This window comes from Polypterus senegalus, chromosome 12, assembly GCF_016835505.1.
Source record: "Polypterus senegalus isolate Bchr_013 chromosome 12, ASM1683550v1, whole genome shotgun sequence".
Taxonomy (NCBI): domain Eukaryota; kingdom Metazoa; phylum Chordata; class Cladistia; order Polypteriformes; family Polypteridae; genus Polypterus; species Polypterus senegalus.
This window is the reverse complement of record NC_053165.1, coordinates 62,293,253-62,320,542: the sequence shown is the minus strand read 5'-3', so window position 1 is coordinate 62,320,542 and position 27,290 is coordinate 62,293,253. Positions and strand designations below refer to the sequence as shown.

General features: G+C 36.6%; 1 protein-coding gene across 1 annotated transcript in view; it reads right to left on the bottom strand.

Moving 5' to 3' along the window:
• coro1ca (coronin, actin binding protein, 1Ca) overlaps nt 1-26,222 on the bottom strand; it is a 70,076-nt gene extending 43,854 nt beyond the window's left edge. Inside the window, exons 1-2 of the mRNA XM_039771836.1 lie at nt 26,008-26,222; nt 1,086-1,285 (exon numbers count right to left, since the gene is read on the bottom strand). Of these exons, the coding sequence (XP_039627770.1) occupies nt 1,086-1,283 (198 nt within the window). The 5' untranslated portion in view covers nt 1,284-1,285; nt 26,008-26,222. The remainder of the gene's footprint in view (nt 1-1,085; nt 1,286-26,007) is intronic.
• Nucleotides 26,223-27,290: the final 1,068 nt, after the last annotated feature.

Sequence of the window (27,290 nt, the reverse complement as noted above, 5' to 3'; positions counted from 1 at the left end):
TTAATTTTTCTCTGTATCTTATAAATATGTATATCAGCATTGGTCCAAAATTCCCATATCGGTGCATCCCTAATAATAATAGTACCAAAGACACAAAATAATAATCTAATTAACTGTCACTTAAGAGAGAGAGAAAAAAGTAGCACTTGACATGAATATGATATAGCAATATTGAAAAGAACACTCACCCCAAAAATAACATTTATGTTACTTACTCCATGTAGTTTGTATATTGATGGCCGAAACAAACTTTTAATCATGTTTTTATGCAGAATGGAGAGAAAAAAATTCAGTGTTTTTGCCAAGGCTAGTTATTGTAAGCATTATTTTTCTATTATTTAGAAAAGTGCAAATATACAAATGTTTGATCGGAGTAGAGAAAATTATATGTGTTGCAAGCTTCCAGTAGTTACCTGGATCCATACAAGACTTCTGCTTGGTAAGAGAAGTTTGCCCCCACTAAACTTGTTCAGTGTAATTAATAACTGACAGTATATAATAATCTACTGTAGCAGTATTAAGGATTACATCTCTTTGTTAGACATACTGTACATTACTCATTATTCTTTGTATTGCCAGATGCTTGTGCCTACTTTGTTTACAGTTATATTTTTTAAACCTACTTTTAAAGAGAATAAAAAACAAATTATGCATGGTTTCTGAAGAGATGATTGCAAATAATTCAGAGAAAATTAACAATAATTAACAACTTTATTAGACCTCTGAGAGAACAAAGATATGTAGATTAAAGAAATGTAGGTTACATTGACATATAGTATTTTCCTATTGATGCTGCATCTTTATTCAACTTTAAGGTTAAGGTTACTTTTGATGGCACCTTAAAACAATTCCCTTTCTTGTTAAATAACCTTTGAAATACAATTTCAGTGGGTATCATTCATTTATAAATTATTAAAATTCACTACAATACACCCCATATACCTTTATTTTTCTTTTAACAACTATATTGCATAGAATTATTGTGAAAATGCACACATATACATAACATTTTATCTTTGTTGAGTTCAAAAATTAGGGCTTATTATAAAATAACTTATTATTTATATAATATATCATAGTCTTACCTTGTGCAAAGGAAGTACAAGGAAGGCACCACCACCACTAGCCTCAATGATTATGGCAACAAATTTTGGATTGACTGCACAGAAAGAGCTGTCCCAAGTAACTCGTGAAACACGGATGTCATCATAACACTGGTCATTCTTCACCGCCTGGCCAAAGACATGGCGGAATTTGCTCTGCCGTACAACTCGTCTAAACATATCTGTACAAAATAAAAATGAGATGAAACATTATTTACTGAATCCCTAAGAATGGCCTCACTCTTTATATAAATGAAACAAATAGAACTAGAAATATGATGTACCAGAGTTTGTTAATGTTTTTTCTTGCGATTGAAAAAAAATTTAACAAAATTTGTCACAGAAAACTAAGTTACAAAAAAACTGCAAAAGATGAGGGGCATTCTTCTAAGTTATTTGCCAAAGGGATTTCATTTAACTTTGAAAAAAGTTATATGAGCCACCTAAGCCATAAAGGCCAACATTCTGACACAAAGAAATATTTTGGATATAGTAGAATTCAGAAAATGCTAATTCAAGGTAAGAAAAAATAATGCAGTACTGCTCTAAAGCATTTGTGGTTGGAATATGGGAATTCTTTGGAAAGGTAAGAAAGGTTCTGGACAACCAAAATTTGAAGCTTGTCTCATAAAACAGAAAGGGATATTAGTCATGGGTCATACAGTGTTTCCCAAACTCGGTCCTGGGGACCCACTGAGGCTGCAGGTTTTTGTTCCAACCAGCTTCTGGTTTTAATTGGACTCCTGGGCTAATTAAGTGATGTGCTATTTCCCAAGTTCTGTGTTTTGCGAACAATATAGAAATTAGAAAACTAAGTTTATATATATGTAAAAATGTATTTTTTTCTTTTTAACAGTATTTTCATCTTGATTTTCATCCTATTTTTCTAGGTGTTCTAATTGTTTAATTAATCCATTTACTAATTAGTGGTTCTGACTCTAAAGTAGTTGCAGCCTTTGAGTATTCAGTGTTTTTTGCCTGGGTGTCTGCTCTGTTCATTTAATCGTCATTAATAAGATACAACGAAGGGGAAAAACTGCACAAATGCTGTTGTGCTTTTCTGAATGTAGAATAAAAGAAAAATAATACCAGCTAATTAAATGAGATCAATGTTATCAGGTGTTGTCACTGATTAGGAATCTGGTTGGAACAAAACCCTGCAGCCACAGAGGTTGGGAAACACTGGTCTAATGGAAGATTTAATAATTTGAAATAACTAGCTGTGTGTGACCTTCGGGACAAATAACAACCTGAAGACTCCTTAGCAGTTGTTTTATATTGGTGTATTTGCAAAGGAGTCAGCTAAGTGGACTAGGACACGTCGCGCTTATCTGACAAGGACATGTAGTCGAGTGCAGCTGTGGCACAAATTGAGAGGGACAAGCTGGAACCCGTCTCAAGCAAACATATGGTAGATCGTTGTATGAATGTATAACATGCATGCACCACACAGCTTAGTTTTTCTGCTTGGGCTGAATTAGAAGTGAGGGGTGCATACAAGCGTTGAAAAAAAATGTAAAAGTGCATGCATTTGTAAGTCACACTTGAATAAGCTTCTACATCTTCCTTAGAATTCACACCAACTCCCATGGCTTTGGTAAAGCATGAGCAGAGTGGACTTCTCCACAAACATACACACACGTCTTTCATAGTGAGAAGAGAGGTGCATGCAAGTGCCGAAAAAATGTAAAAGTGCAGTCAGGCGCCACCTAGTGGCCGTGATTGAGCGTGAGCAGAGTGGACTGCTCTATACACACACACACACACACACACACACACACACACACACACACACACACACACATACACAGAGGTCTTTCATTTATTCTTCTACTAGCTGCAAAGATTCCCTAGCAGTTTTACTATATTCATGACCTTCGACAGGCGTCAGCTAGACCTTAAGAATTACCCAGGGTAGAGGATGTGGACCCACCTGTGCTCGCTACACCACTGGCTTTTGTAAGAAGACACTGGCGATGTCATATCTTATGAATCCTATTAATCTTTTATCTCGAAAAAATACCTCCAGATAGATGTTTTTAGTGAAAACTTACAGCCTTGCCCTCCGTTGCTGACTTGTTTCACGTGTATGTTGAGCCACAGTGTTTGCTTCCTTTCGACATTGTGTCGTTTCATCTGTGTTATTAGCACAATTTCGTTGTTATACAGTGGCATTTGCTGCACACCGGTCTTTCGTAATGAGGTGCATGCTAGCCCTGAAAAAGTTTAAAAGTGCAGGCATGCACCATCTAGTGGTCATAGCAGATTGTGAGTAAAGCGGACTGCTGCATACACACACATGTCTTTCGTTTATATAAATGTTTTAATTTTTACTCTGTATTATAAAGTAAATGGGAAAATAAAACAATAAAACATAACAGTAGCAGAGCACCAAAAACACGAAACACAAGTGAAAATGTGATCCTTTAACTCAGCCATACATTAAGGTTCTAAATTGTTTGTGCTTTATCTCTCACCATGAAAAAAAACCCAAATGTACAAAGCAGTAAAATGTTAATGTTTCCAGTTTCCTCATTATTGTGTCTTCCACAGATGGAACAGTATAGTGGCCAAAATACATTTTCCAATTAACACATTTTAAAACATACAGTATCTAAACAGCAAATTTGGTGTTTTTACCAACTTATTTATTAACTGCTATCCAAAACAGAACTAATCAAAGTAGAATTAAAATTGTCTATAGATCCTATAGCAATATATTGTTTTATACAAGAGGCAACACACTTGTATAAGGTGTGTGCTGCATAAAAGTAAAATATATGCAATTGTAAATAAAATGTTCACGCTAATTAATATTTTCCCTACAGTTCCAAGTTTGCCGTCAGAGAAACCAGACTATCTTAAATTTTCATACAAGCTCTGTTTGCGAAGTATGCGACTCACTTAAAAGCAATGGAAAGAAAAGACACCAAATGGCAGGATACAGCAGATCTCTCAGACTTAAAGCTGGGTGCAGTACTTTGTTTGTCAGTTTAACAAGATTACACCCCAACTATGAACATGAAATAAAACCCACTGAGGGAAGTGCATTCCTATTAAAGATTAGAATTTAGAAAGAAAGAATTTAGCAAATTTGTAAAAAAAAAAAAATTAAGGCTGTTATTAAAGTGCAGCTGAAAAAGAGTCAGGACAAATACATTGGATCAGTTGAAAGTCTGAAATGCAGTTTGGTATCACATTCATAATACATCCAATAAAGTCCATACATGTTCTTAAAGAAAATGGCATTTGACAGGATACTCTGATGTAGTTGGGTAGGCAATTTAAATTGTAAATGGTTAGTGCCCTTCACAATGTCAAAACACAAAGAAGCACAAACAATACTCAAAGGCAGTACACCTCTCCTAGAAATGTGACAGTAAAAATATTTTGACTAAAAGAGATATGCATGAAGAACTGTGACAAAAAGGGTTCCTGTATGACAATGAACATGTTTTGTGGCAAAAAAGGTAAAGCAGTACTGCAAGAGAAATGAAATGAAAAGCATGCATGAAAGCAAAGAGGAGAGGGTGTTTGGGACATTACTAAAACATGCTGCAGGCCCTGCCACAGAATATGTAGGTCTGCAAACATTAAATGCAAACTTTGTTTGTTAAAAGGGAGAATGGAGCCAAAAGAACTGTTAAGCACTCAGTACCAAATTGACAAACACCGGACTGACAGCTTACCACAGCTGTAATGATACTACGTGCACTACATTAATAACATTACCTTCACTTTTACCTACTCACACAATTCTGAAAGTAATAGCTCAAGTGCAGTCCAAACTTCTGTTCAACTAATCAAAATCTGGAGAATAAGAAGTTTGTTTGGCAGAGATTTTCCTAAAGCACAAAGATTGAGATTGTAGATCCCATCCTCTGTGTCCACGTCACAAATATAACAATAAATGTTAATTGAAACGTTAAAATGTCGTTGAGCTGAATGGCCTGATATTGTCTAGATTGTTGTAATGTTCGAATAATATGTTATCAACACCATATACATCCAAAATAACTGGATCATTAAATATGAGTAAAATGTCAGGACAGGTTTAAGCCCTCAATACCTCTGTTTGACACACTAGAAAATCATCACCTTCTGAAAGTTTGAGGTTGGAATAAAAACAAAAACAAACTATTAGTTGTAACAATTACAGACATTTTTATAGAAGCACACAACAGCACAAATATAAGTGTAACAGGATTGTTACAGAAACAGTTTTTCACACATGATGCATGTTGGGAATGCTGCATGGGTAATTCTGGAGTTTTCAAAACAGATTACAAACAAGACCATTATGTGGTAAGAAGAAATATTTATTACAAAGTAACACAACCACAGAGAGCAATTCAAAAATTGCCTCATATGATCATAAGTCAGATATACCCATAAAAGAAATAAATTACCTCTAAAGCTATTCAAATAAATGTAGCCATATTGCACTAACACCAACGATTCTTTCTAACATTAATTAACATTCCAAGTCTACACGGATATTCTGCAGTACTGCAGAAGAGGTATATGTTATGTACAAAGTTTGCTGCCTTTTATGAAATTCAAAAATGGTAATTTTTTAAATTTCACTTGAAAGACCTTTTATTAAAGTATTCCTCTAAGAAAAGCAAGATTAATTAAAGTCAGTCTAACTTTATAATTAAATAAATGCTTACAGCAACTAATGTATTCTATATACTCAATATTTGTGGTCACACATCCCATTACGTAAATGATGTTCTGTACTTATTTTAGAGGTCTAAATAAAATTTTCTGTCATACAGTTTCTAACCTTGTATTGTTTCATTAAGGTTGTGCAAGTCTTGCAATCAAGTAATAAGTGAGACACTATTATCATTAATCTATGTATCTATTTTCAGTTAAATGCATATTAAAGTAATGGAAACCATATTAGGGAACCAGCTCTAAAAAAAAAAAAAAAAGGGAGCAAGTCTAACAAAAGGCATATTACTTGTTCTAAGTTATGTTGTCATCCATTTGAGAAACTGTTGAGCACTAAATCTGCAAACAGCAAGAGCCAGTAGGTCTCTTCACTAATAAGTGAAACCATTAGCAGTACATATCCGATAGTGTCAAACGTCTGTCTGTGGAAGAAAAAAATGCTTAGAGAAGATTTTTCCACATAAAAAGTGTTTCAAAGCCTGGCTGACTGCATTCTTCCATTGAGGTCTTTTAAGTTCCAATAAGACAGGAAAGGAACCTTGAAACAGACAAAATCTTAAGAATTAGGTCATGCTACTAAGAGCTCACAAAAGTGTTGCACTGTGTTACATTTTCTTTACATTTCCAATAGGGGTGGGAAAATCAGAAGAAGTACAACTTATTACAAATCAACTACATCCATATCTGCACGTTTATGATCCTGACTTAATAATCGTAGCAACGCAAGATAAACAAAATATACTGTCATCAGGTGGTGTGTATCTGGAAGTCAATGTAAACACCAAACTGATAACACCCCCAACCAAAGATGTTTTATAACACTGGTACAGGCAATGTAAGAGACAAATCTAATAAAAGAAAAATATTTAAAAAATAAAACTACTGTATAAGAGGTACTTTAGTGCTACAGTGACCACGAGTAAACTTAGATACTAACTTTAATGCAAATTAACAGAATACTTAACATACTAGATTTTTAAAGATTAGCTAATGTATACATGACAGATCTTGAATAATCATAATCTGCTTTACTCCTTTTTTTCTTAAGTTATCCAACACCAGACAACAGCAGGAATAATTTCACTGCATAATAAACAAAACAATGTTTACAATAACCTGCTGCAATGCATAAATACAAAGACAAATCCTATCATTTGGTCAATCATGAGAACTCATTAAGGAATATTCTTATCATTCAGCACAAATAACATAGTACTACAACATTTTCACATCCAAGACGGAATATGTTTTAAACAATCCACACAGACCTTCTAAGAGCTGCCAATCCTCATCCAGGGGATTTTTGTTTGAAACTCTGAATCTGGCACTTTTGGCAGTTACTTTTAAATAAAGATATCCTGATGACAAGAAATCTATCCTCACTGAAAGTTTCACTACCTAAAATTCCTACACCAACAGTTCTCAACCTATAATCCACCTGGGCGTGACATGCAGCCGAGACAAGCTTTTGAGTATCACTGACATGCAAACACAAATCACCTGCACTGGCTTAGTGGATGCTTAACACTGAATTATACATAAACGCTCTCAATTCTCTTGTTATGTGCATCTGTAAAGTCAAGTTTAATAGAAAATGTTACAAGGCCTCATGAGTCCATCTAAATGTGTTTTTCCTCTTGGAACACTATGGCCAAGAAATGCAAATGGATAAAATAAGGCATACAGCAGAAGAAGGGTGTTTTGTTCAGGGAATCAGGACCCATCCTAGGTTACACATTGTGCACATTTTGTGTCATTTACAGATAACAGACACTGTTTACCTTCCTGCTCATATCACCGCCTTACATTTCTCTTGAAACCGCCTTTCCTCTTATCAGTTTTTCTTTTCATTTTTTGGCCACCACAGTGAAGTTACCTGCAGCCATAGAACCAAAACCACCACTAGGAGATCATCATCAACATCATTCCCACACAGCCAATTTTACAATCCTTTAATGAAACTTTTATGTTATGGAATGCAGGATTATTGTTACTTTAACCATTTGATAAATTATTACTTATATAACATACTCACATTCGTACACTGTATGCATTTGTTTTAACAAATTTCACAACTATTGGTAAAAAATGCCAAAGAAAACTAGCAGTTTACTACAGATATCACGTAAACAAATGTAAGCTTGACATAGTATTGTGGAAATTAGATTAACTGCTTAACAGTAGTTCCATTTTACATATTAAATGCCAGGTTTGAAAAAGTATATAACAACAATACTTTTAATTAAAGTCATTCACCACTGTAAAAAATACCTAAAAGTCAAAACTTGTTTTGCCTTTGTCTTTGCAAACACTAAAGCAACTTCTTTTAAATACATTTTTAAAGCAGAGTCACTCTCCACAGGTAAAGCTGCTGAGAATTACATGAACCATGTATATTATACAACTCCTTCACATACATATTAGTGAAAATTATACAAAAACCCAATCATTACACAAATTATTCACATTTACTAACTAACTAATATAAAACAGGCATTAAGTAAGCAAAATATTAAATATGCAATTTTATATGCTGACTGTTTTATCAATTAGTCACAAGACTGGCCTTGAAATACTTCAGTTGCTCATCTGATGTGGTTAAATGTTGCAGGACAATTCTTCTAAGACAGTATAGGTCAATTACAAAATAAAAAAAAACTGAAAGAAACATACAATATGTAGCCAAAATCTGCACCACTGTCACAATAATGGAAAATAAATCAAATTGCCTGGAAGTTGTTAGTGTAGGTGTCCTGGACAGTGCTTATAGCCCAGTAGAGCAGCAGTCTAGGCATGGACAAGAATCTGTACAACATTTACACCTGCATTAAAATGCATGACAAATGGAGGGCACATGACCACATCAAAAAATGGGTAAATGTGCTTGTCATGAATCACACAGCCCACACTCGGAGTTGGTCAGAGATGAAGATTGATCACATTTTACAGGAATATAAATGTACTTTCATTTTTATCCATATACATTGTGCAAGGTGTTGGCTAGTCCAGAGACGTGCACATCTTTAGAAAGTGGTTGCCAGGTCTCCTTAATGAAACTATTACATTATCATCATGCTAAAACACTAAAGTTCTCTATGGCAGTGTGCCATGTCACCTTCTTTTTACTTTTTCTTGCCAAGTCATTATGGATGGCTAGCTTCCATTCTAACTACAAGTTAGTAGCTGCAAAGCATTGTGCAGATAAATACGAACACTAAATATTCATTTTGAGGGCAGATGTAAATTGTTTATGGATATATATATATATATATATATATATATATATATATATATATATATATATACTTGGTATGTTGGTTCTGCATATTTTACTGCTGCAGTCGTATTTATTTAGCTATAGTGGCAGCAAAAGCTGGGGCACACTTTCTTAAACCGTCTGTTACCGTGAATAATTACATCAGCAGAAGATGAACTGTAGCATAAAAGAAGACATTACAGCATTTTATGCAAGATTATTGTATTGTTTTTGTTTTGCACAATTGTGAAACAAGGAAAGGAGCAGCATGTAAAACTTTGGGCACTACCAAGATATTTGAGGTCTCAGATAACTTTTCCCAAAGTTTCAGACCTAAATTAGCTCATTAGGACTATGTTTTGTTCACAGTCATTGTCAGGAAACACCAAGTTATGCGAATTACAAAGTTATATAAATTCTCCGACTCCTCAGACCCTGTTTTAAAAATCAGCAGCCATGGGCTCCACTAAGCAGCTGCCTAGCACACTGGAAACTAAAATAATTGATGCTCACAAAGCAGGAGAAGGCTACAAGAACATAGTAAAGTGTTACCAGGTCTCAGTTTCCTCTATTCCTAATGGTATGAAGAAATGGCAGTTAACAGGAATGGTGGAGGTGAAGTTGAGGACTAGAAGACCAAGAAAACTTTACTATAGGTCATTGAAGTGTTTAGTCCCCTCAAAACTTTGCACACTGCCAATTACGGCATACTTCAGGCACTTGGTCTTCAAGCACCATAGCGACATGATGCCTCAACTGTGCATGTCCTCTCCTCGATCAGACATTGTGCATGATGTACTTGATCAGGGTACCTTTCCTAAACTACAACGTGCTCCTTCTCAACTAGCCAAGCATGAGAATCTCATGAATCTCCTCTTGTAAATATGAGTTGAGGACATTTCTGCAAATGCTTAGCAGCAATCGATGATGTTTATTAATATTGATGATTTGTCTAGCTAATCGGTGATGGCCAATATCATAGACCAATGGCTCACACCTGCCATGAACTAGGCATTTCAGCACAAGGAACCCTGACCCTCAAGAAACTCTGTATGCTACCGTCAGGAAAAGTCATGGTGAAGGTTTCTGGCATATAAAGGGTGTTCTGCTGTTCTAATTCATGCTACATAAGTTAACCATCGCTAGAATATTCTACGCTTACACAATGAAGTCATTACATGAGGCCATGAAGCTGACAAGTCATGGGAATCTTTCTGCAGACGTGTTGCTGTTTCAAAACAATGCAGTGTCACAAATCAAAAAAATCAAAGGCTTCTTTCAGGTCTGTAAAACTTTGTGCTTACAATTCTTAATGCAGGATATTCATATGCCACCAATTATTACCAATAGGTTGGAAGTCATTCAGCAGTTCGCCTATCTCGAGTCCACCATCACTAAAAACCTTTCCTTGAACAATGAGATAAACAAGCACACAGGAAATGTTGCCTCTACCTTATCTAGGCATGCCACACGCACAAAAAAACAACAGGGTTACAACATTGGACAAAATGGCAGTTTACAATTGAAGTGTCATTAACACTATTGTCAGGCAGCAAAACTCTGACAATGCTAAACAGGAAAATAAATTTTCTCTTCCACTACCTTTGGCAGTTAAAGACTTAACACTAAGGAAATACTTCCTCCAATGGAATGGACATATTTACCCTGTGCAAGGCATTGAATACTGCAATTTGTCAGTGGAAAGAAACCAAAAGGACTCTCAACACTTACACTTTGAAGATGTTTGAAAATATGACATTAATTGCAACAAGCATGAACATCAAACACTGCTGACATTGTCTACAACAGCTTGATGGTGAGTCATGAGCTTTACAGCAACTCAAAATAGGTATAATTTCAGTATCAAGTTGAAGGAAAACTATCACTATCTTCATAATCATCTCAATTTTATTTTTAACGGTAGGCGTCACTACAGCAACATGCTGAAGTGGGCTCTCTAGTCCTCCTTATACCCAGCAATGCTCCCTGGACAGTCAAGAGAAAAATCATGCTCTTGATCTTCTCCCAGTGAGCCAAGCCTGGTAAATTCCCAAGGGAGGCATCCAGAGGGCATCAGAAATACATGATCAAATCTCCTCCCTTGGATCCTGTAAACATGGAGAAACAACAGTTTTACTCTGATGTCCTTTTGTATTGCCAAGCTCCTCCTGTCTTGCAGAGTGAGCCAATCTAATCTGAGCAAGAACCTCGCTTCAGCTGCTTGATTCAATCCAGAGCTTGTAACTAAAGGCAAAGATGTGGATGTAGGCCAACTAGTAAACTGACAACTTGGTTCACAAATGTTGCACCAGGTTCTCTACCACAGTCCAGAACAATTCCTACAAAACTGTTTCCAGAGCACTGAGTCACTGGCTAAAGCCATGATTACCTCTTTCTGCCATGACCTCAGATTTGAAGGTAGCAATTATCATTCCACCCTTTTGAAATTTGCTAACATTTCACATGCACTGGAAGATAATCATGTGAGGTCAAGAGGAGAACAACATCTACAAACAACAGGGACACAACTCTCAGTTTCGAAAAAACTGGATACCCCGCAAACCTTGGCTACACCCTGATGACCTGCCAAAGAAGATACTGAATGGACAGAGGACTTAATTTTAATATTTAGGGTTCTTTATCAACTAAGCCGAACTATAAACAAATTCTTAACAAAGTAACTAACACATAATGACCTTTAACAATCAAAGAGTAAATAACAGAACTAAAGACACACAAGAAAGAAAATGAACCAAACTTGTTTGTTATTCAAGCAAAGGAAACAACTCTGGTCCAAACAATAAAATCAGTACTGGCGTATTATTTAACTTTAAGCCAATATAAACATTATGAACTGCAAATCCCCAACAATTTCATATGAAATCAAAGGCTTTCTGGGTCATGCACACAATATCTGTAACAGCATAAGGAAATGAACATGGTTATTATAAGTATGTAAACCCAAACACCTGTGGCCCCTACTGAGACTACAGCCAAGTAGTTGAAAAATATCCCTTTGGCCTATTAATGACAGACTTGGAGATACAAATGGAATGCTTACTTCTACTCATACTACAGCACCCTGGACAGTCACTCTGAGAATAACACCGATACCCGTTTTATACATGCAGTCCAAGACAGCCTGCTAGGCACCATATACATTCTTTGCATTATTAAATCAAAAGAACTACTCAAATGTTTGAAATGTATTCCTCTAATATTGTTGCAGCAACAATTCAAATCCATAATTCTGACATAATGACAACACGAGTACAATTCCTGAAATACTCTCGTCTGGCCATCTATCTTCCTAAAAGCCGACAAATAAATGCAAAAACTGCTGGTATCAGCCATTACTAGAATAATCAGCTGCTGAAATAACCAAGTCAAGACTGCAATTAACATGCTCATATTCCTAATATCAACAGCTAAGTTCACTTACAACTTGTTCAGGTATTTGCAGGAACCAGTAAATTTAAAAATAAATAAATAAATACATTTTAGTCAATCTACAACACACAGTAAACCTAAAGACTAAACACAAATAAAGAAATGAACAATACAACAAAGTGAATGCTTGTTCTCTCAAAATTGTAACAGCGCTCAGACAAGGCTCACAGTGAGTGCATACATGATAAGTGAAACACCACATCAGGCCAAAAACCATACCATACTGTGGCTTCTTCTCCCTTTTACTGAGAACCCGTGACCCTTACTAATACTGCTTAGTCTAGTGTCTAAGAGGAGACCTGGAGAAGATTCATGTCATACTCCATCTAGCAAATCAAGACAATTTCTTCTGTGCTTCTCAGTATGAGACATAGTTTAGTAATGTGCCTTAATTACTCTATACTAAAATATGAGAAGCACATTAGACAACAAAAAGCATACATGACCAAAATACCCATTCACTTCTTACACATGAACGCAGCAATTAAAATAAATAATGAATTAAAAATAAGGTAGTTTTCAGCAAAGCTATTGATTACAGTTCTGAAATGATACCTAGGGTTCCTGTTAACAATGGCATATCAGATGATATATCAGGCTGAAGACCTCAGATTTGAAGCCTGATGCAGAAGACAATTTTTGTAATCAAAAGATTTTACAATTTTACGTTAGTCTTTTATGTTAAAAAGGTACCAACATTTAGGACTTCTAGGTACTAAAAGGGTCCCCAGGTCTCACAGAAATTGATTATGACAACAATCTGGAAATCCTTTATGAGATTTTGTGATTAAACACTGTCCTCAAACACACATGAATGTTATGTCTTGCTTACATTTTCTAATTTGTATAAATTATTACCTTGGACTTTTATACTTTATCATTTCAGTGTAAACCTTGACCACTATCCCTAAGAAAAAAATAAACTCACTACAAAGTCATTATTCATTCTTCGATGTACAAGTACACAAAATGACAATACTTCAACTCGCCATGACTTGGTTTCTCAGTCAGGGATTTAAGTGTCCAAGTATACACAACTGAACTGAATGAATTTTGCATATGTAAGTAAATATAATATGTTCATATAATGTAAAACAGTAAAATAAAAACAAAGCCGTATATGGGCATAGAATATTAAAGAAAGATTCTGCATGTACAGTATATGCAACTGAAGAAAGAACTAAAATGTATACTTGTATGCAATGTACATGCAATTTTTTTTAAAGGAAAGATTTATATGCGCAGATTATATTTATACTACAAAACACATTACATGGACTCAAACCCACCAAGCACTATTAAACACTTTGTGAACTGGCATTTAACATAAAAGTAATAATATTGGTTCACCTCTTTGGGAATCCTCCGCTATTTATGTACTCTCCAAGTAGGCTGGAGAATTTAAAGGAATGCTGATCACAAACTAGTTTTCTAGACTCATTCTAGCACTTTCTTTATGAATGAGCATTATCTAAAACTTGACTAACTTTCCTTGAGCCATCCACAGTTTAGTAATTCACCCTGCTTATGCCTTTAATCTCTACCGTCTAGAGGGGAAAAAGCCTTCCATGACATTTAGGCAGACTGAGAGTTCTATTGTTTGAGGTCTGTTTTCGAAGTTTCTTACAGCTTCCTTCACTCCGTTTGCTTTCACTGGTAATGTCTGCACTCATTTTAGACTTCATAAAATAAACACTATATTGACAAAATATATCTTACAATATTCTAATATCCAGTATATTAGAAAGTGTAGGACTTCACCTGCCAGTTCCAAGGGTCCCAAGTAACAGTTTTCAGCACATTCACAAATTATGAGTTTTACAAAAAGTACTGAAATGAAAGTGTTCCTGGTTCCAACATATTCTGAAGTCTCTCAACTGAATAGTTGCTATGTTGGAGTGTTTCTAAATTAAAATATTTTAAAAGAAAAATGGTAATAAAACATGTCAGGGAAGGTGAAGTTTGTACTTTTTGTTTGTAATATGAAATCCTTAAATACTTAAATCATCAAGTATAAATAGTATTTTGCACAATTAAAGAGTTTCTCATGGTATTAACTACAGTGTGATAAGGCAAAAAATAAAAGCTTTAAATCTATTGGCTAAAGCACTCCGTGAACACAAAACTGGAGCAAACAAACTAATAAATAGAAGAGATTATGAAAAAAAAATAATAACTTTGCATTTTCTTTCCTCTTACAAAGCAGACTGAAAAACAGTTTTCTTTCTTGGCCAAAGAGCAATCTTAATGCTGTAGTCAGAGATAATAAAAACAGTAGGAGCACTGTGCAAGGCAGTTAAACCATTTTTATGAGCATAGCTGACACTTCCTATCACAACTAGCTGGACATTTTCACTGATAAGCAAGTCAAAATCTTATTCATACACCGTGGCAATCAAAATGTGTATGCAAGGGATCCAAGTAAGATTTCAAATGTGTGCTAGTAAAAACAGACACCAAATGTTTGAAATAACCCTTCTCCTAGGTGGAAAATTGGACATGTCTAATTGGACATTTTAAAATTCTCACTAATGCTAGCAACTGGAAGGACTCCAGGTGCCCAACGAACTTCTTCCAGCAGCAGTTCTGGGTGTGGTGGAAGTGCTGACAAATAGGGCCCCGCAAATGTCCATGTGTGCCCCCCCCCAGCGGTGGCCACAGGCCCCAACAGGTTTAAGCTTCTATGTTCATGACCTGCAGCCCTGCTGGAAACCAAGGGGGCTGCCTTCTGTTGGTCAGGGGGAGAAACTGTCCTGGAAGTACTCTCTCTCCCCTGGTCTTTCCATAATTAGGGCATTCTGGTGGGGTAAGGGTCCCAACCATTCACCTCAATGCATATATCTCCACGAAACAGATGAACTTGTAATACACAAGAAATAAGAAAAAGAATTGTACAATCCAATGTATACCAAAATGTCAGATTAAAAGCCAAGTACACAACTGGTATTTCTAAATTATAGTTTCAACTTTTGAGTCTTTCTTACAGTTAACACATTTTGAAATGCTTCTCTTCTTAAATGCAATTACTTTGATTAGATGCTAAAAGGTTTTTTTTAATTGTGGACAGGCTAATCTTATCCAGTTTCAGGCGTTCACAACCCAACCCAATCCAACTGCACCAGGCACAATGCAAACATCAACTTTGGATGATTTGTAAGTCCATTGTAAGACACACATGCATCCTCATTCACTCACACTGTACTAATTCAGAGTACTTCATATACTTTATCCTTAATAGTTAATTATGACACAATATCAAAAACCAGTAATATACTAAAGGAGTAGAAATATGGGAGAAAAATCATACCCCTTTAACGTATTATAGTAAGTAAAAACAACATTTGGTGCAAGAAGAAAAAACAAAAACAAAGGACAAATGTGGTTGTTAACAAGGTCTCTGTTGTTACAATTTATAAAATTCCAACTCATCTTCTAATTCTCAGTGTGACACCATCCACATTAATAAAAACAGTAGACTCAGAGATCAAACTGCAGCTCAGTGAATTACTGAATCCATGTGATCTTTAGGGAACTACAACCAAGTCTTGAATCTCTGAAGTGTGAAAAGGTAAATTTTAGATGTTCCAAATCAGAGATGCAAGGAATATTAGATAATTCAAAATTTTGAGAACTAAAATATTCAATTTTACAATGAAAATGAAACACTAAATACAGAACATTAAGCCTGCATTTTATAATTACACAAAACTGTGGGATAGAATTTGAGAATGAATGGATAAACAGATGGAAAAACAGTTCAGATGAACAAAGCAATTTCTTTACCCCTGGCCCCTCATAACATTACATATATTTAAAACAATGCAACATATTTCTATGAGACACGGACTAAACAAGAACATCTACTGTATATGGGCACAGTGAATCATGTTCCTCTCTTACTGTAACTCCGAAGTAATAGTTGTATGTAGCTATATTGAACCATGGGGGCACTGTGGCACAGTGGGTAGCGCTGCTGCCTCGCAGTTAGGAGAGCCGGGTTTGCTCTGTGTGGAGTTTGCATGTTCTCTCAGTGTCCTCCGGGTGCTCCGGTTGCCTGCCACAGTCCAAAGACATGCAGGTTAGGTGCATTGGCGATTCTAAATGGTCCCTAGGGTATGCGTAGTGTGTGTGTGTGTGTGTGTGTGTGTGTGTGTGTGTGTGCGCGCCCTGTGGTGGGCTGGCACATTGCCCGGGGTTTGTTTCCTGCCTTGCGCCCTGTGTTGGCTGGGATTGGCTCCAGCAGACCCCCCGTGACCCTGTAGTTAGGATATAGCGGTTTGGATAATGGATGGACGGATACTGAACCATGTTAATGCTGCATTTACATCTACTTATTTGGAGGACGCCTTTATACAACATCTTTGATGTAATTGGTTACATTTCTCTTTTAGTTTTCCAGTTGGATCACGGGCAGGTCATGTGACTTGCTCATGGTCACACAGTGACAGTAGCAGGATTTGAACACACAACCTTAAAGCCTTAACCATTACGCCACACTGCCTATCCATAATACTAGTTATAAAAACAAACGAAGGATCTAAACAAATCAGCGCCCAGTTAAGAACACACAAAATTTAATTTCTTTTCAGAATACAGCATACTATTTACTGTGACTCTGATTTTTTGTACCACAATTTTATGGGGTAAACAACGTGCCACAAAAAAAAAAAATTCTCTCTGCTTACTTTATCATAACTTTGCAAATGATCATCCAATGCCACAAAACAAACTTTACAGAATAAGTAGAAGGTTACAAACTGCTATGCTGAGACCATAGTTATAAAGCTACACTGCACATGCATACTGTATACTGCTGTGTGGCTCAACAACATGGCAAAAAACAGAAAAGCAACAAAAAACAGCTATGTAATGTGTGTTGCCTTATATTCTTTTCTGATTAAAGGCCATAAAAACTATCAAAGCTATATTCTTTTTAATTGCTAAATAATGCAAACCATTTTTCATACTGGCAAGCATAATACTATATTCCAAATTTTGCATTACATTGTCTGAGCATTGTCAAATAAGACAAATTAAGAAATAAGTAAGTGAGCCCATTTCTAACCACAAAAACTCAACATCTTAATGACTTTTTTTTTTTTTTTAACAATGAACTGTAACCAACCTGTCTGCAATGATTATACCATTTAATTGATTTTTGTCTTGTGCCTTTATTTAGCCATAACTATTAATGTGATATGTTTTCTTTTTGGCCATATTTGAAAAACACAAAAATATGTTATTTAAAATTGGTGAAAGGAAATAACACAATGAAAACCAATGCATTTATTTGTGATGCATTAGAATCAAAGTTCTTGTTGTAAATAGCAGCACACAAGTAAAGCAAGTCAAAGATATGTGTGAAATTTACATTTTAATGACAAATCTGAGGCAAGAAATCAATCCATTGAATGTGGGAAAACTAATTATGAAGAAAAGCAGGACAATGTGAAACACTTGATACTACCACATACTAATCTAGGTTATACTGTACATTAGGTAAGAAAAAGACTGACACATGAATTCCTCAAATCGAGAAGTATAGTAGCACCAATAAGACTAAGGATCTACGCTCATTTAAAAAGGTAAAAGTCAAGAAGTAACCAACTGAGGGTATTACTAAAGTGAATTTAATGAAAACAAGGAATTATTTCAACTGTGACTTTAAAATCAAATCAAGCTTAAGCCTGTGCTGATCCTTTTAAATCAGGCAGAGTATTACATCCATCCGCAGAAATCCTTTAAGAGCTATTTAAGCTTGGACTTTCGTCAGAAAGAAGTAACCACAGCTAAATATATTGCTATCCCTTTAAAAGCAGATGATGCTCTTGGGACTATTACAGTAATCATTTTGGCAGAGCCAAAAAGTATTTTATGAATGTACACAACAGCCACAATTATACACATGTGGAGAGTTTAGTTTATAGGTAATAAATTGACATTTTAGTCAAACACAAAGCGGTATCTCCTTTAAACGTAAATGGACACTAGGGTTAAGCTAAGAGGATAGGACTGTTTCTTATTAAAACGGTTACAGTATCAAAGAATGTCCAGTATCAATGACTACATTTACACTGTTGGAATGCTAACAATTTTAAACACATTTTCAAATAAGTTACAGATAGGCCAATATAGATATATACAGATAATATAATATTCTATATACAATACCTTTGCAACCAGGTATGCCAGGTATGATGACTGTAGAAAAATAAATGATGCTACTTTTATGTATCACATCTTAAAAATACAAAATATGGCATGCTTGTTCATGTCAAGTAAGCAAACAAGCGTGCATCTGATATAGTTGTGCATAGTATAAATAAAGCAGTGCGCATATTATAAGGCAGGAGTAGTGAATTCATTACAAAAAAGGAGCATGTTGTGTTCATCAATAGTGAACAATCAGATCACATAAACATGGTCTAAATATTGCCTATATAGGTCCAGAGTGGATGTTTATATACGTTGCTTTATAGAAGTTAGTACTTCCCACTTACAAACTTTCAACAAGGAGCAAACATGGAGACACTCAGAGAGATTCACAAGAAAATGAATACATGAGTGTGTGTAATAGGATCATTAAATAATACAAAACTGCAAACATGGTCTCTTCTGAAAATCTACATATAATAATAATTACGCAGAAATTCTCAATTCTATAGGATCCGCACAGCAGGTCCTGTCCACTAATGCCAAGACTGCCTCAATGCATTTGCAGCTCTGAATGTGATTAAACTGAAAACATAGCCAATGTGTCGATGTAGAGCCTCGTCTTAGCAATAATAGTCACATTACATGTAGCCATGTAAACCGTTGGTTTACTTAAAGTCCTATATCAGATCATAAAAAAAAAAGGTAGCCAACAGAGGAAACTATAATAGATCAACAATAAGCAAGCACAAAGTTAAAAACTCAAAAATATTTTGTTCATACAAATGGAAAAAATAAAACAAAAAAAAAAATCATCCAATAGCATCTAAATCCATAACCATAAAAATGTGATAATCCGGTCCTCTATTATAAGACTCATGTGGTCCAGTTTGGTGGGCAGGATGCCACTCCATATCAATGCACACAGAGTTTTATTTCACATTTAGAGCACTGGGGTTCCAAAAAAATTCTCCAATAGATTTTTTTCAATGATTTGTACCCTTTTATAAGTCTGCATTTCTCCTTTTTATCTATTAAAAATATCATTAATGAAATCAGTGTTTATCTAAAACAACTTCATCACACTATCTGAAACTAAATTAAAAGAGAATATGAACCTAGTGTTCTTTGATGAAAATAACACTTTTCAGCTTTGTGTGTCTGAAATTAACCTTCAGATAAAAGCCAAAAATGATTTATTGTAAAAAGGTTACGTTTCAAACGGTTTAAGCACTGGAATTTTGATTTTTCTTCATTTAAAAACTTTGTGTGTTAGTGTTTCAGTTTTCCCTTCTAAAAACATTTTTTTACATCGACTACATATGTAAAAGGTGAAGATTTAAAACTAATTTCCAATTTCTTTACAAGTTGTTACTCGAGTTTTTGCAGACCTTTGTTGTACAACCAATAACACTGTACGTAAGTAAAGAGCTACTCTTTGGGGTCAGGAAAATTTGGAACTGAGCACAAGCAGAAAGTTTCTTTAAAATGTCACCTATGCACTGTAATGACTTTTAAAGTACATAAAAAAGGCAAAATATGAACTAATCTTAAAGAGATTATGAAAAACTACAATACAGATAATTTGAAAATACCCAGGGAACTGCAAATCAGTCGGGGTAGTCACAAATATTGAATAATACATGACACTGTCATTTCAAAACACAAATACGGAGTCTTGACAACAAAACAAATTTAAAAAATGCAATTTTATAAATGCAACATTTATGGTCAATTTATTCTATAAATCTTTGTCTCCGTATTACAATTCAGCTGTAATACACAAAACACACACACACTTAAATATAGCCAGGAAAACCAGTAATAAATGAATGACTTAACTTCCTATCATCTTGCCAACCCACTCAGTCACAAGATAATCAAGCAGCTGTACTGTTACAAGCTCATATGCAAGGAATGATTTAGGATATCCTTGAACAAAAAACGTATGTGTACATCAGTTAAAAAGTTCCCCATGTTTTACAATTCATAAGCATATTAAATTCTGGGTTTGGAAGAATGGATTGTTTTCTGATTCAGTGCCTACCCTTCAGAAAGACTCCATACAGTAATAAACTGTGATAGCTAATCAATTTTAAAAATATACACAACCTGGTCACCTTATTAAGAGCACGTCTGCCCCTCGTAACTAACTTTTTAGTTAGCAACAGCATCCTCCATACAGAACTTGCCATTCATAGCATGGACCAACAATCCAAGGCTTTAGTGACTCTGAACGTGGCACAGTTGCGAGTAGGAGACGGGACTCGGAGAGTCTAAAATAGAAAGCAACCCTACTGGGCCGTCACACACTAATCAACAACAATGAGCCAATGCTCAAAAAATACATACTTGATAAATATGTAAAGCTAACGGAGGCAAAAATACTGGTGCAGGTAAGTGATGGACTAGTTAAGCCATTAACGCGGTGTACAACAGCACTGCTCAATGAGATGTATCCAAAGGCACCACTCGCTATGTCTAGCTATTGACAGGCTATGATGACGGACAGACCTATCAGAATAAAATAAAACACAATGTATGGTTCAAGAGATAAGGAATACAAAACACTGAATCTTGATTAATACTGGTTAAATGGACAAAAAAATGATCTAGGCTGAAGGTGGTGATACAGAGCCACGTATTAATGTCAGATATTGGGTTTCTGAGAGTAGACAGCAAGATTTGAATGCTGCTGGATATTTGAATACTGATTCCAATCTGTTGTATCCTTTCATGGCAGCAGAATACCCATCTGGGATTCTGGGGTATTGGCAGGATAAACACTGCTTCATATCAAAAGCACAGTAATCTGCTAGAAAGGAACATGAAACTGAACTGTTCTTAATTCACTAACTCCCCTCATGTCATCGCATCTAAATCCAATTGAGCATATAGAAAATAAGATGATATACAGTAGTTTGTAACCGCTACAAGACGCACATGAAGAGAGCATTCTGTAGTAAGGGTAAATGGGAGTTAACATGTTATTAAATAGGACTAGCTATTAAAATGCAAATCAGCACATATAAGGCCTGAAACCATTTGACAGAGCAAGTGGAGTCGCCATACCCAGGGAATTATTTAAACAATGTTTGTGAATGCAAAATCATGTGCCAAAGATAGTGCTGTATCTCGTACTTACCACTAAGTTTAAAATGGTTGCTTATTTATAAGCAAATACTTTGATTTTTCTATTTGTCGGAATAATATGAAAGGTTTTCCCTTAAAGATAGGGTGAGAAGCTCAGTCATTTGGGAAGGGCTCAAAGTAGAACCGCCGCTCCTCCGCATTGAGAGGAGTCAGATAAGGTGGCTCGGGCGTCTGATCAGGATGCCTCCTGGGCGCCTCCCTGGCGAGGTGCTCTGGGCACGTCTAACCAGGAGGAGGCCCCAGGGAAGACACAGGACACGCTGGAGGGACTTTGTCTCTCGGCTGGCCTGGGAAGGCCTTGGGATTCCCCCAGAAGAGCTAGTGGCTGGGGAGAGGGAAGTCTGGGCATTTCTGCTCAAACTGCTGCCCCCCGCAACCCGATCTCAGATATCTGGAAGAGGATGGATGGATGGATATGTAAGGTCAAGGGGTATGGTTTACCAAGTTCAATTTACACAGACCTCCAATGAAATACAAAGAACATAAAATTCTCCAACCCTTTTACTCAAATTAACAAGCAGTGTATCCAATCAACACTGGAACACAGCAGGAAACCACCCTGAAATGGGTGCCAGTCCACCGCCAGGCCAAGTGACTCAGACACACAAGGCACAATTTGAGACTGGCAGTTAACATAAACTGCATGTTTTAGGAGATACGGGAGGATGACCAGACTGTACATGTACGTAGGAAGACACAAGGAGGATGTGCAAACTCCACAAAGGAAACGTTCAGCTGCAGGAATCAAACCCAGGATGCTGCATCTTTCAAGCAGCAGAGCTATGTCACAGCATCATCCGTCTATGGAAAAGCGGTTGGGATTGTCCTTCCGTCTGGCGAGTGCTACACAGGCGCGGAGTTTCACACTCGCCCCGTCCATTTTGCAATGCACGATGGGATTTGTAGTTTCGTTTTTCCAGGTAAAAGATGATTTTCTACTCCAGACTGTGCGATATCTTCTTCTTTCTTACTATATAAAAGCGGTCGGGATTGTCCTTCCGTCCCGTGAGTGGAAAGCGTGGCGGTATTCCGCTTATCACAGACTTACTACTTGCAGCTTGCGGTACGAAGCGACATGATGTAAGCAGAGTTCTGGTGCTCCCATCGTTCCCTTGCTTTTGTGCACGATGCGCTGGAAAAATAGACAAAATGATGTCTCTGGAAATAATGTTGATGGAGTACAAACGCCTCACCGCATAGTAAATATCAGGGGGGTTCAAAAGGGCGACCTCAATATAGAAAACAAAAGTTTAAATTTCATCACAAAAATAACAGAAACTACGAGTATTAAAGTAATACCGCTCAAATGCAATATAACCAAAGTTATGAGTTCGTATAAAATATCAAATTGATCTACATGTTGAATTGCCTTAAGAAGTGGTCAACTTAAACGTCGGTCACCTTAAAAGGCGGGTCAGCCTAGTTGACAAACAAAAAAATAAATAAAACCAACCACGGCACATCTTCACAAAAGTTTTGCTCTAAATAAATGAAAATCATGTAACTGTACAGTAGTGAATAGTTTTACAATATAACAGTGACCATCTGCTCATTTTTTGCAGTGCAACGATGTCCCCTGAAGCACTTTTATACTGCCTTAGGTAAAACGGATTCTTAAAATGCCTTTATTAGTTGCATGCCAAGGAACATACGGCCTTGCTTTTAAATTTTTTTTTTCTGAGGCAGGCTTCAAAATGTTGGCACACTTTGACTTGAGTAAATAATAAATGTGCACACATTTATTTCCATAAATAAGAAAGTAACCATTTGCTAAACAATCAAGCAGATGCCCTAAAGCAGCAGATGAGCAAAAAAAAAGTCTAATTTTAAACACATTATTGTGGATAAAATGAATAAATCTTCTCATGAGCAATGATAGCAAAAAAATTAATGAAAACAAATGTGCGTTTGTTAAGAAATGACAGGTGCTACCCTTGGAATGATTAATTCTCTTTCACTGAGCTCTGGCGGCAAGGAGCCCATTAGATGGTGCTGGTAGCAGCTGAGTGACTGACCATAATAATAATAGGAGGTTGCATAGGGTCAATTTCAATTATGCTTGAGAGGCTTGGTAAATTCACTGCATCCTTTGAGTTTCTAGACTTAAAAAGTAATAAAACAGTCTGCTGTAGAGCTCTATATGAGATCATTAATAGTGCAATAAATTATAATTACTCACAACCCTATCCTAAAGTATTTTTGCATGACACTTTCAATAAATTTTATACCGCTTTCCTGAATGTCATAAGGCATAAGATCCCACATACAGCAAAGCCTTTTTTATGATGCTCATTTATATGATGTGTAAAGCTCATTGCAATCAGGTCATTTGGTCCAACTACAATACACTCTTCATTTATCAACTTTTATTGCCTTGGCAATTCCCTGGAAGTTTTCAGTTTGCACATGGGCATGCAGCAGAACAGTAGTAGAGGATTTTTTTGTACAATTCTGTTCATGCATTTCAATTATCCTCTATTTCCTGATTAGGAACATGATTCAAGGAAATAATTTTCAATATGTTTTATTTATTTATGGTAGCATTACTAGGAAGAGACGTGGGTATTCATCCCAGGCTGAAGACTTACTAAATTATACCACCTTGCATTTTTTTAACTTACACTGCGTTTTTATCACTCTTTAATTAATATTTTATTTTAACAGTATGCTGCTGCTGGAGTATGTGAATTTCCCCTTAGGGATTAATAAAATATCTATCTAAATGCTCTCTGTCATAAACTCTAATTATCAATATAGCCTTTAGAATTGTGTCTTATTGTTCAGTAGAAGATACTTGACACAATAGCACTCGTATATAAATCTGTTATTTCTGGTTATTGGGGAGCTGTTCAGGTTTAATTCATTACAATATCCAAGGCGTTTATCTTCACTGTACATGCATTAACAAACCTATTAATACTTATAACTCAACTCACTTTGCTGCATTCATCTATGTCAAGAAAGTAAATCCCAACAGAGAAATGCTTGCCAATGAGGCCTTGATATCTGGATATTAGGTCTTACTTATTATGAGGAATTGTAGCCAAAACTAATGCAGTGCTGCTACTGCTACAATTACATAAGCTCTGCTCTCCTTGCCTGCTGGGTGAAGTGCAGACATGCAGAGAGCCTTGTCCAGCACTGCTTTTGAATGCAATCATCTTGTCTCTTCCACAATGAACACACACACAAATTACGAAATGTCAATTATTTTTAATCTGCCATTTTACAAAAACCAAAATAAACACACACATCGGAATACATAATCTCAAACTGGTGGCTTCCCGATTTAGCATGTTTTCTGACACCCGTTTATGCGAGAATTCAGATCGATTAATCAGTATGTACAGTTCCTAGCCCCCAATACCTGTAAAAAACCACTTAACATTAATCATGAACTTGTCTTCACATCTGAACATGTTGCAAGTCAAAGGCCTTGCCAGCACCAATATAAAGACACACCTTTTCTTAAAAATACATTCCTGCATATGCGACATCCAGATAAATCTCAAGTAAACAATTCGTTCACTAAGGAGCCCTAAATGATGCATTTCAATAGGTTGATGCAAATCATTCAAGCAAACGCGAAACTGACACCTTACACGACAAAGTGCAGCGTGCTCGGCATTCACAAGAGCCACACATAAAGGTTAGGAGGCCAGAGCGAAGTCTAAATGCCAGGCACTAGCAGACGTCTTCTGCTTCCTTGCAATGAAACCATTGATCGTCTTCTGATGTCAGTGGCCAACAGTGTTCTCGTCCGATCATTTATTTCCCTTTCATCACGCAACATCCAACACTGACAAAGCACAAAAGACCAACACCTACTTGAGTGTGTACATATGTAACGAAATGACTGACAGGCAAAGCAAGTGCAAACGTAGATTGCCTTGCTTAACATTTGTGTCTGCTGGCTGACAGTGCTGCCGAAATTCAAAAACGAATGCAATAAAAAAAGGCGATAACGTGTCTAATGGATATGCAGGCCGCTTTTTGGAAAACGTGGCACCCGTAATTTGAACTGATAAATAAATAGTCTGTAAGTCACTGAACATGGTTATGTAACCTTGCTCAAAATGTGTCTCTGTCTGGTTAATGTAATAAAACAGCCGTTAAAACTGAACATATATTTAAGAAAAACACACCAAGATAACCAGCACCCCCATCACCCCCACTTCCCATTCCGCCCCTCCTTTACAAATTCATCCTTACCTTCTCGTCACGCTCACTTGGAATGTCCCCACTGGATAAGTCAGTTTATAATTTGAACTAAAAACAATAAAAAGAAAAATGTAAAGCCAAAACAAAGAGCACGAAACGGCACCCCAAACGTCCAAGCGTATACAGTACGTTAGGCTTGCGCTCTTTCTACCGCAAACTCCTACTGGAAACAGCCCGCCCGCCCGCGCGCGAGGCCGGAAGCAACGCCCTGCTCCGTCCACGCCCACGCCTCAGTCATTCCCGAAATCCAATTGGGGAAAGAGAAGAAAGGAAAGTGGGCGGGCCCAGCATCTGAAGGAGGCGGGAAAATAGGATAACTTTGGCAAATCAGAACGAGTGACGTCACCAGGACCCACCTTCATCAAGAATTAGAAGAGGAAAAATTGGGTGTGGGGGATTTGAATGGAAGGCGAGATTGACACAAAAATGAATAAAGAATTAGCGCCCAGCTCTCTTCGATATTGCAAGACCGGGGTGTCTCACAGTCGCATGTCTCCCTAAATTGTAAAAAGAAGAAAAACTAAGACATGCAATACATCCAGTACACGGTCGCGGATGTCGGAGCCTATCCTGGCAGCATCTGTCACAACGCAGTCTCGACAGGATGCCATTCCATCACAGGGTAACGAAGTAAACATTCAGCAATCACAGTTATAACGTTATTATGCAGGATGCATGCACAACATTGGCCTTAGCCGTACTGATAATAATCACCAGAAAATATGAAGTGAGAATTTTTGACAGGCAAAATGCCGTTCAAATCCTAAATATGCTTCTTTTAATGAAGCTGAATTAATTGCAAAATTGGGAAACATTTAGTAAGCCTTCACAGATGTCGGAGATGCCGTGCTTTTACCGAATACTTTCATCTTGGAAAGGTATGCCTATCAATTTTCCAAACCTGATTATTTCATTTTAGTTTATATGGCAAAAAGGGAAGATATGGGAAAAGATGATCCGTGGTGGCAACCCTTAACGGGACCACCAGAAAGAAGGAGAAGAAGAAGAAGAGTGTGTCAGCGTGCCAAAGCCAATTGCTTGGGTGGACCCAAACACTGGCGGGATGCCTGTCCATTGCATGGTAGTGACAATGTTGACATCCATCCATCCATCCATTTTCTAAAGCTCTTTAATCCTGTGCAGGGTCGTGGGGAAGCCAGACCCCATCGCAGCAAGCTTTGGTTACAAGGCAGCTACAATCCCTGGCCAGGGTGCCAGTCCATCACAGGGCAAACTGTTTTTACATTATATGGGCAAAGCATTTGAGCTTTTCT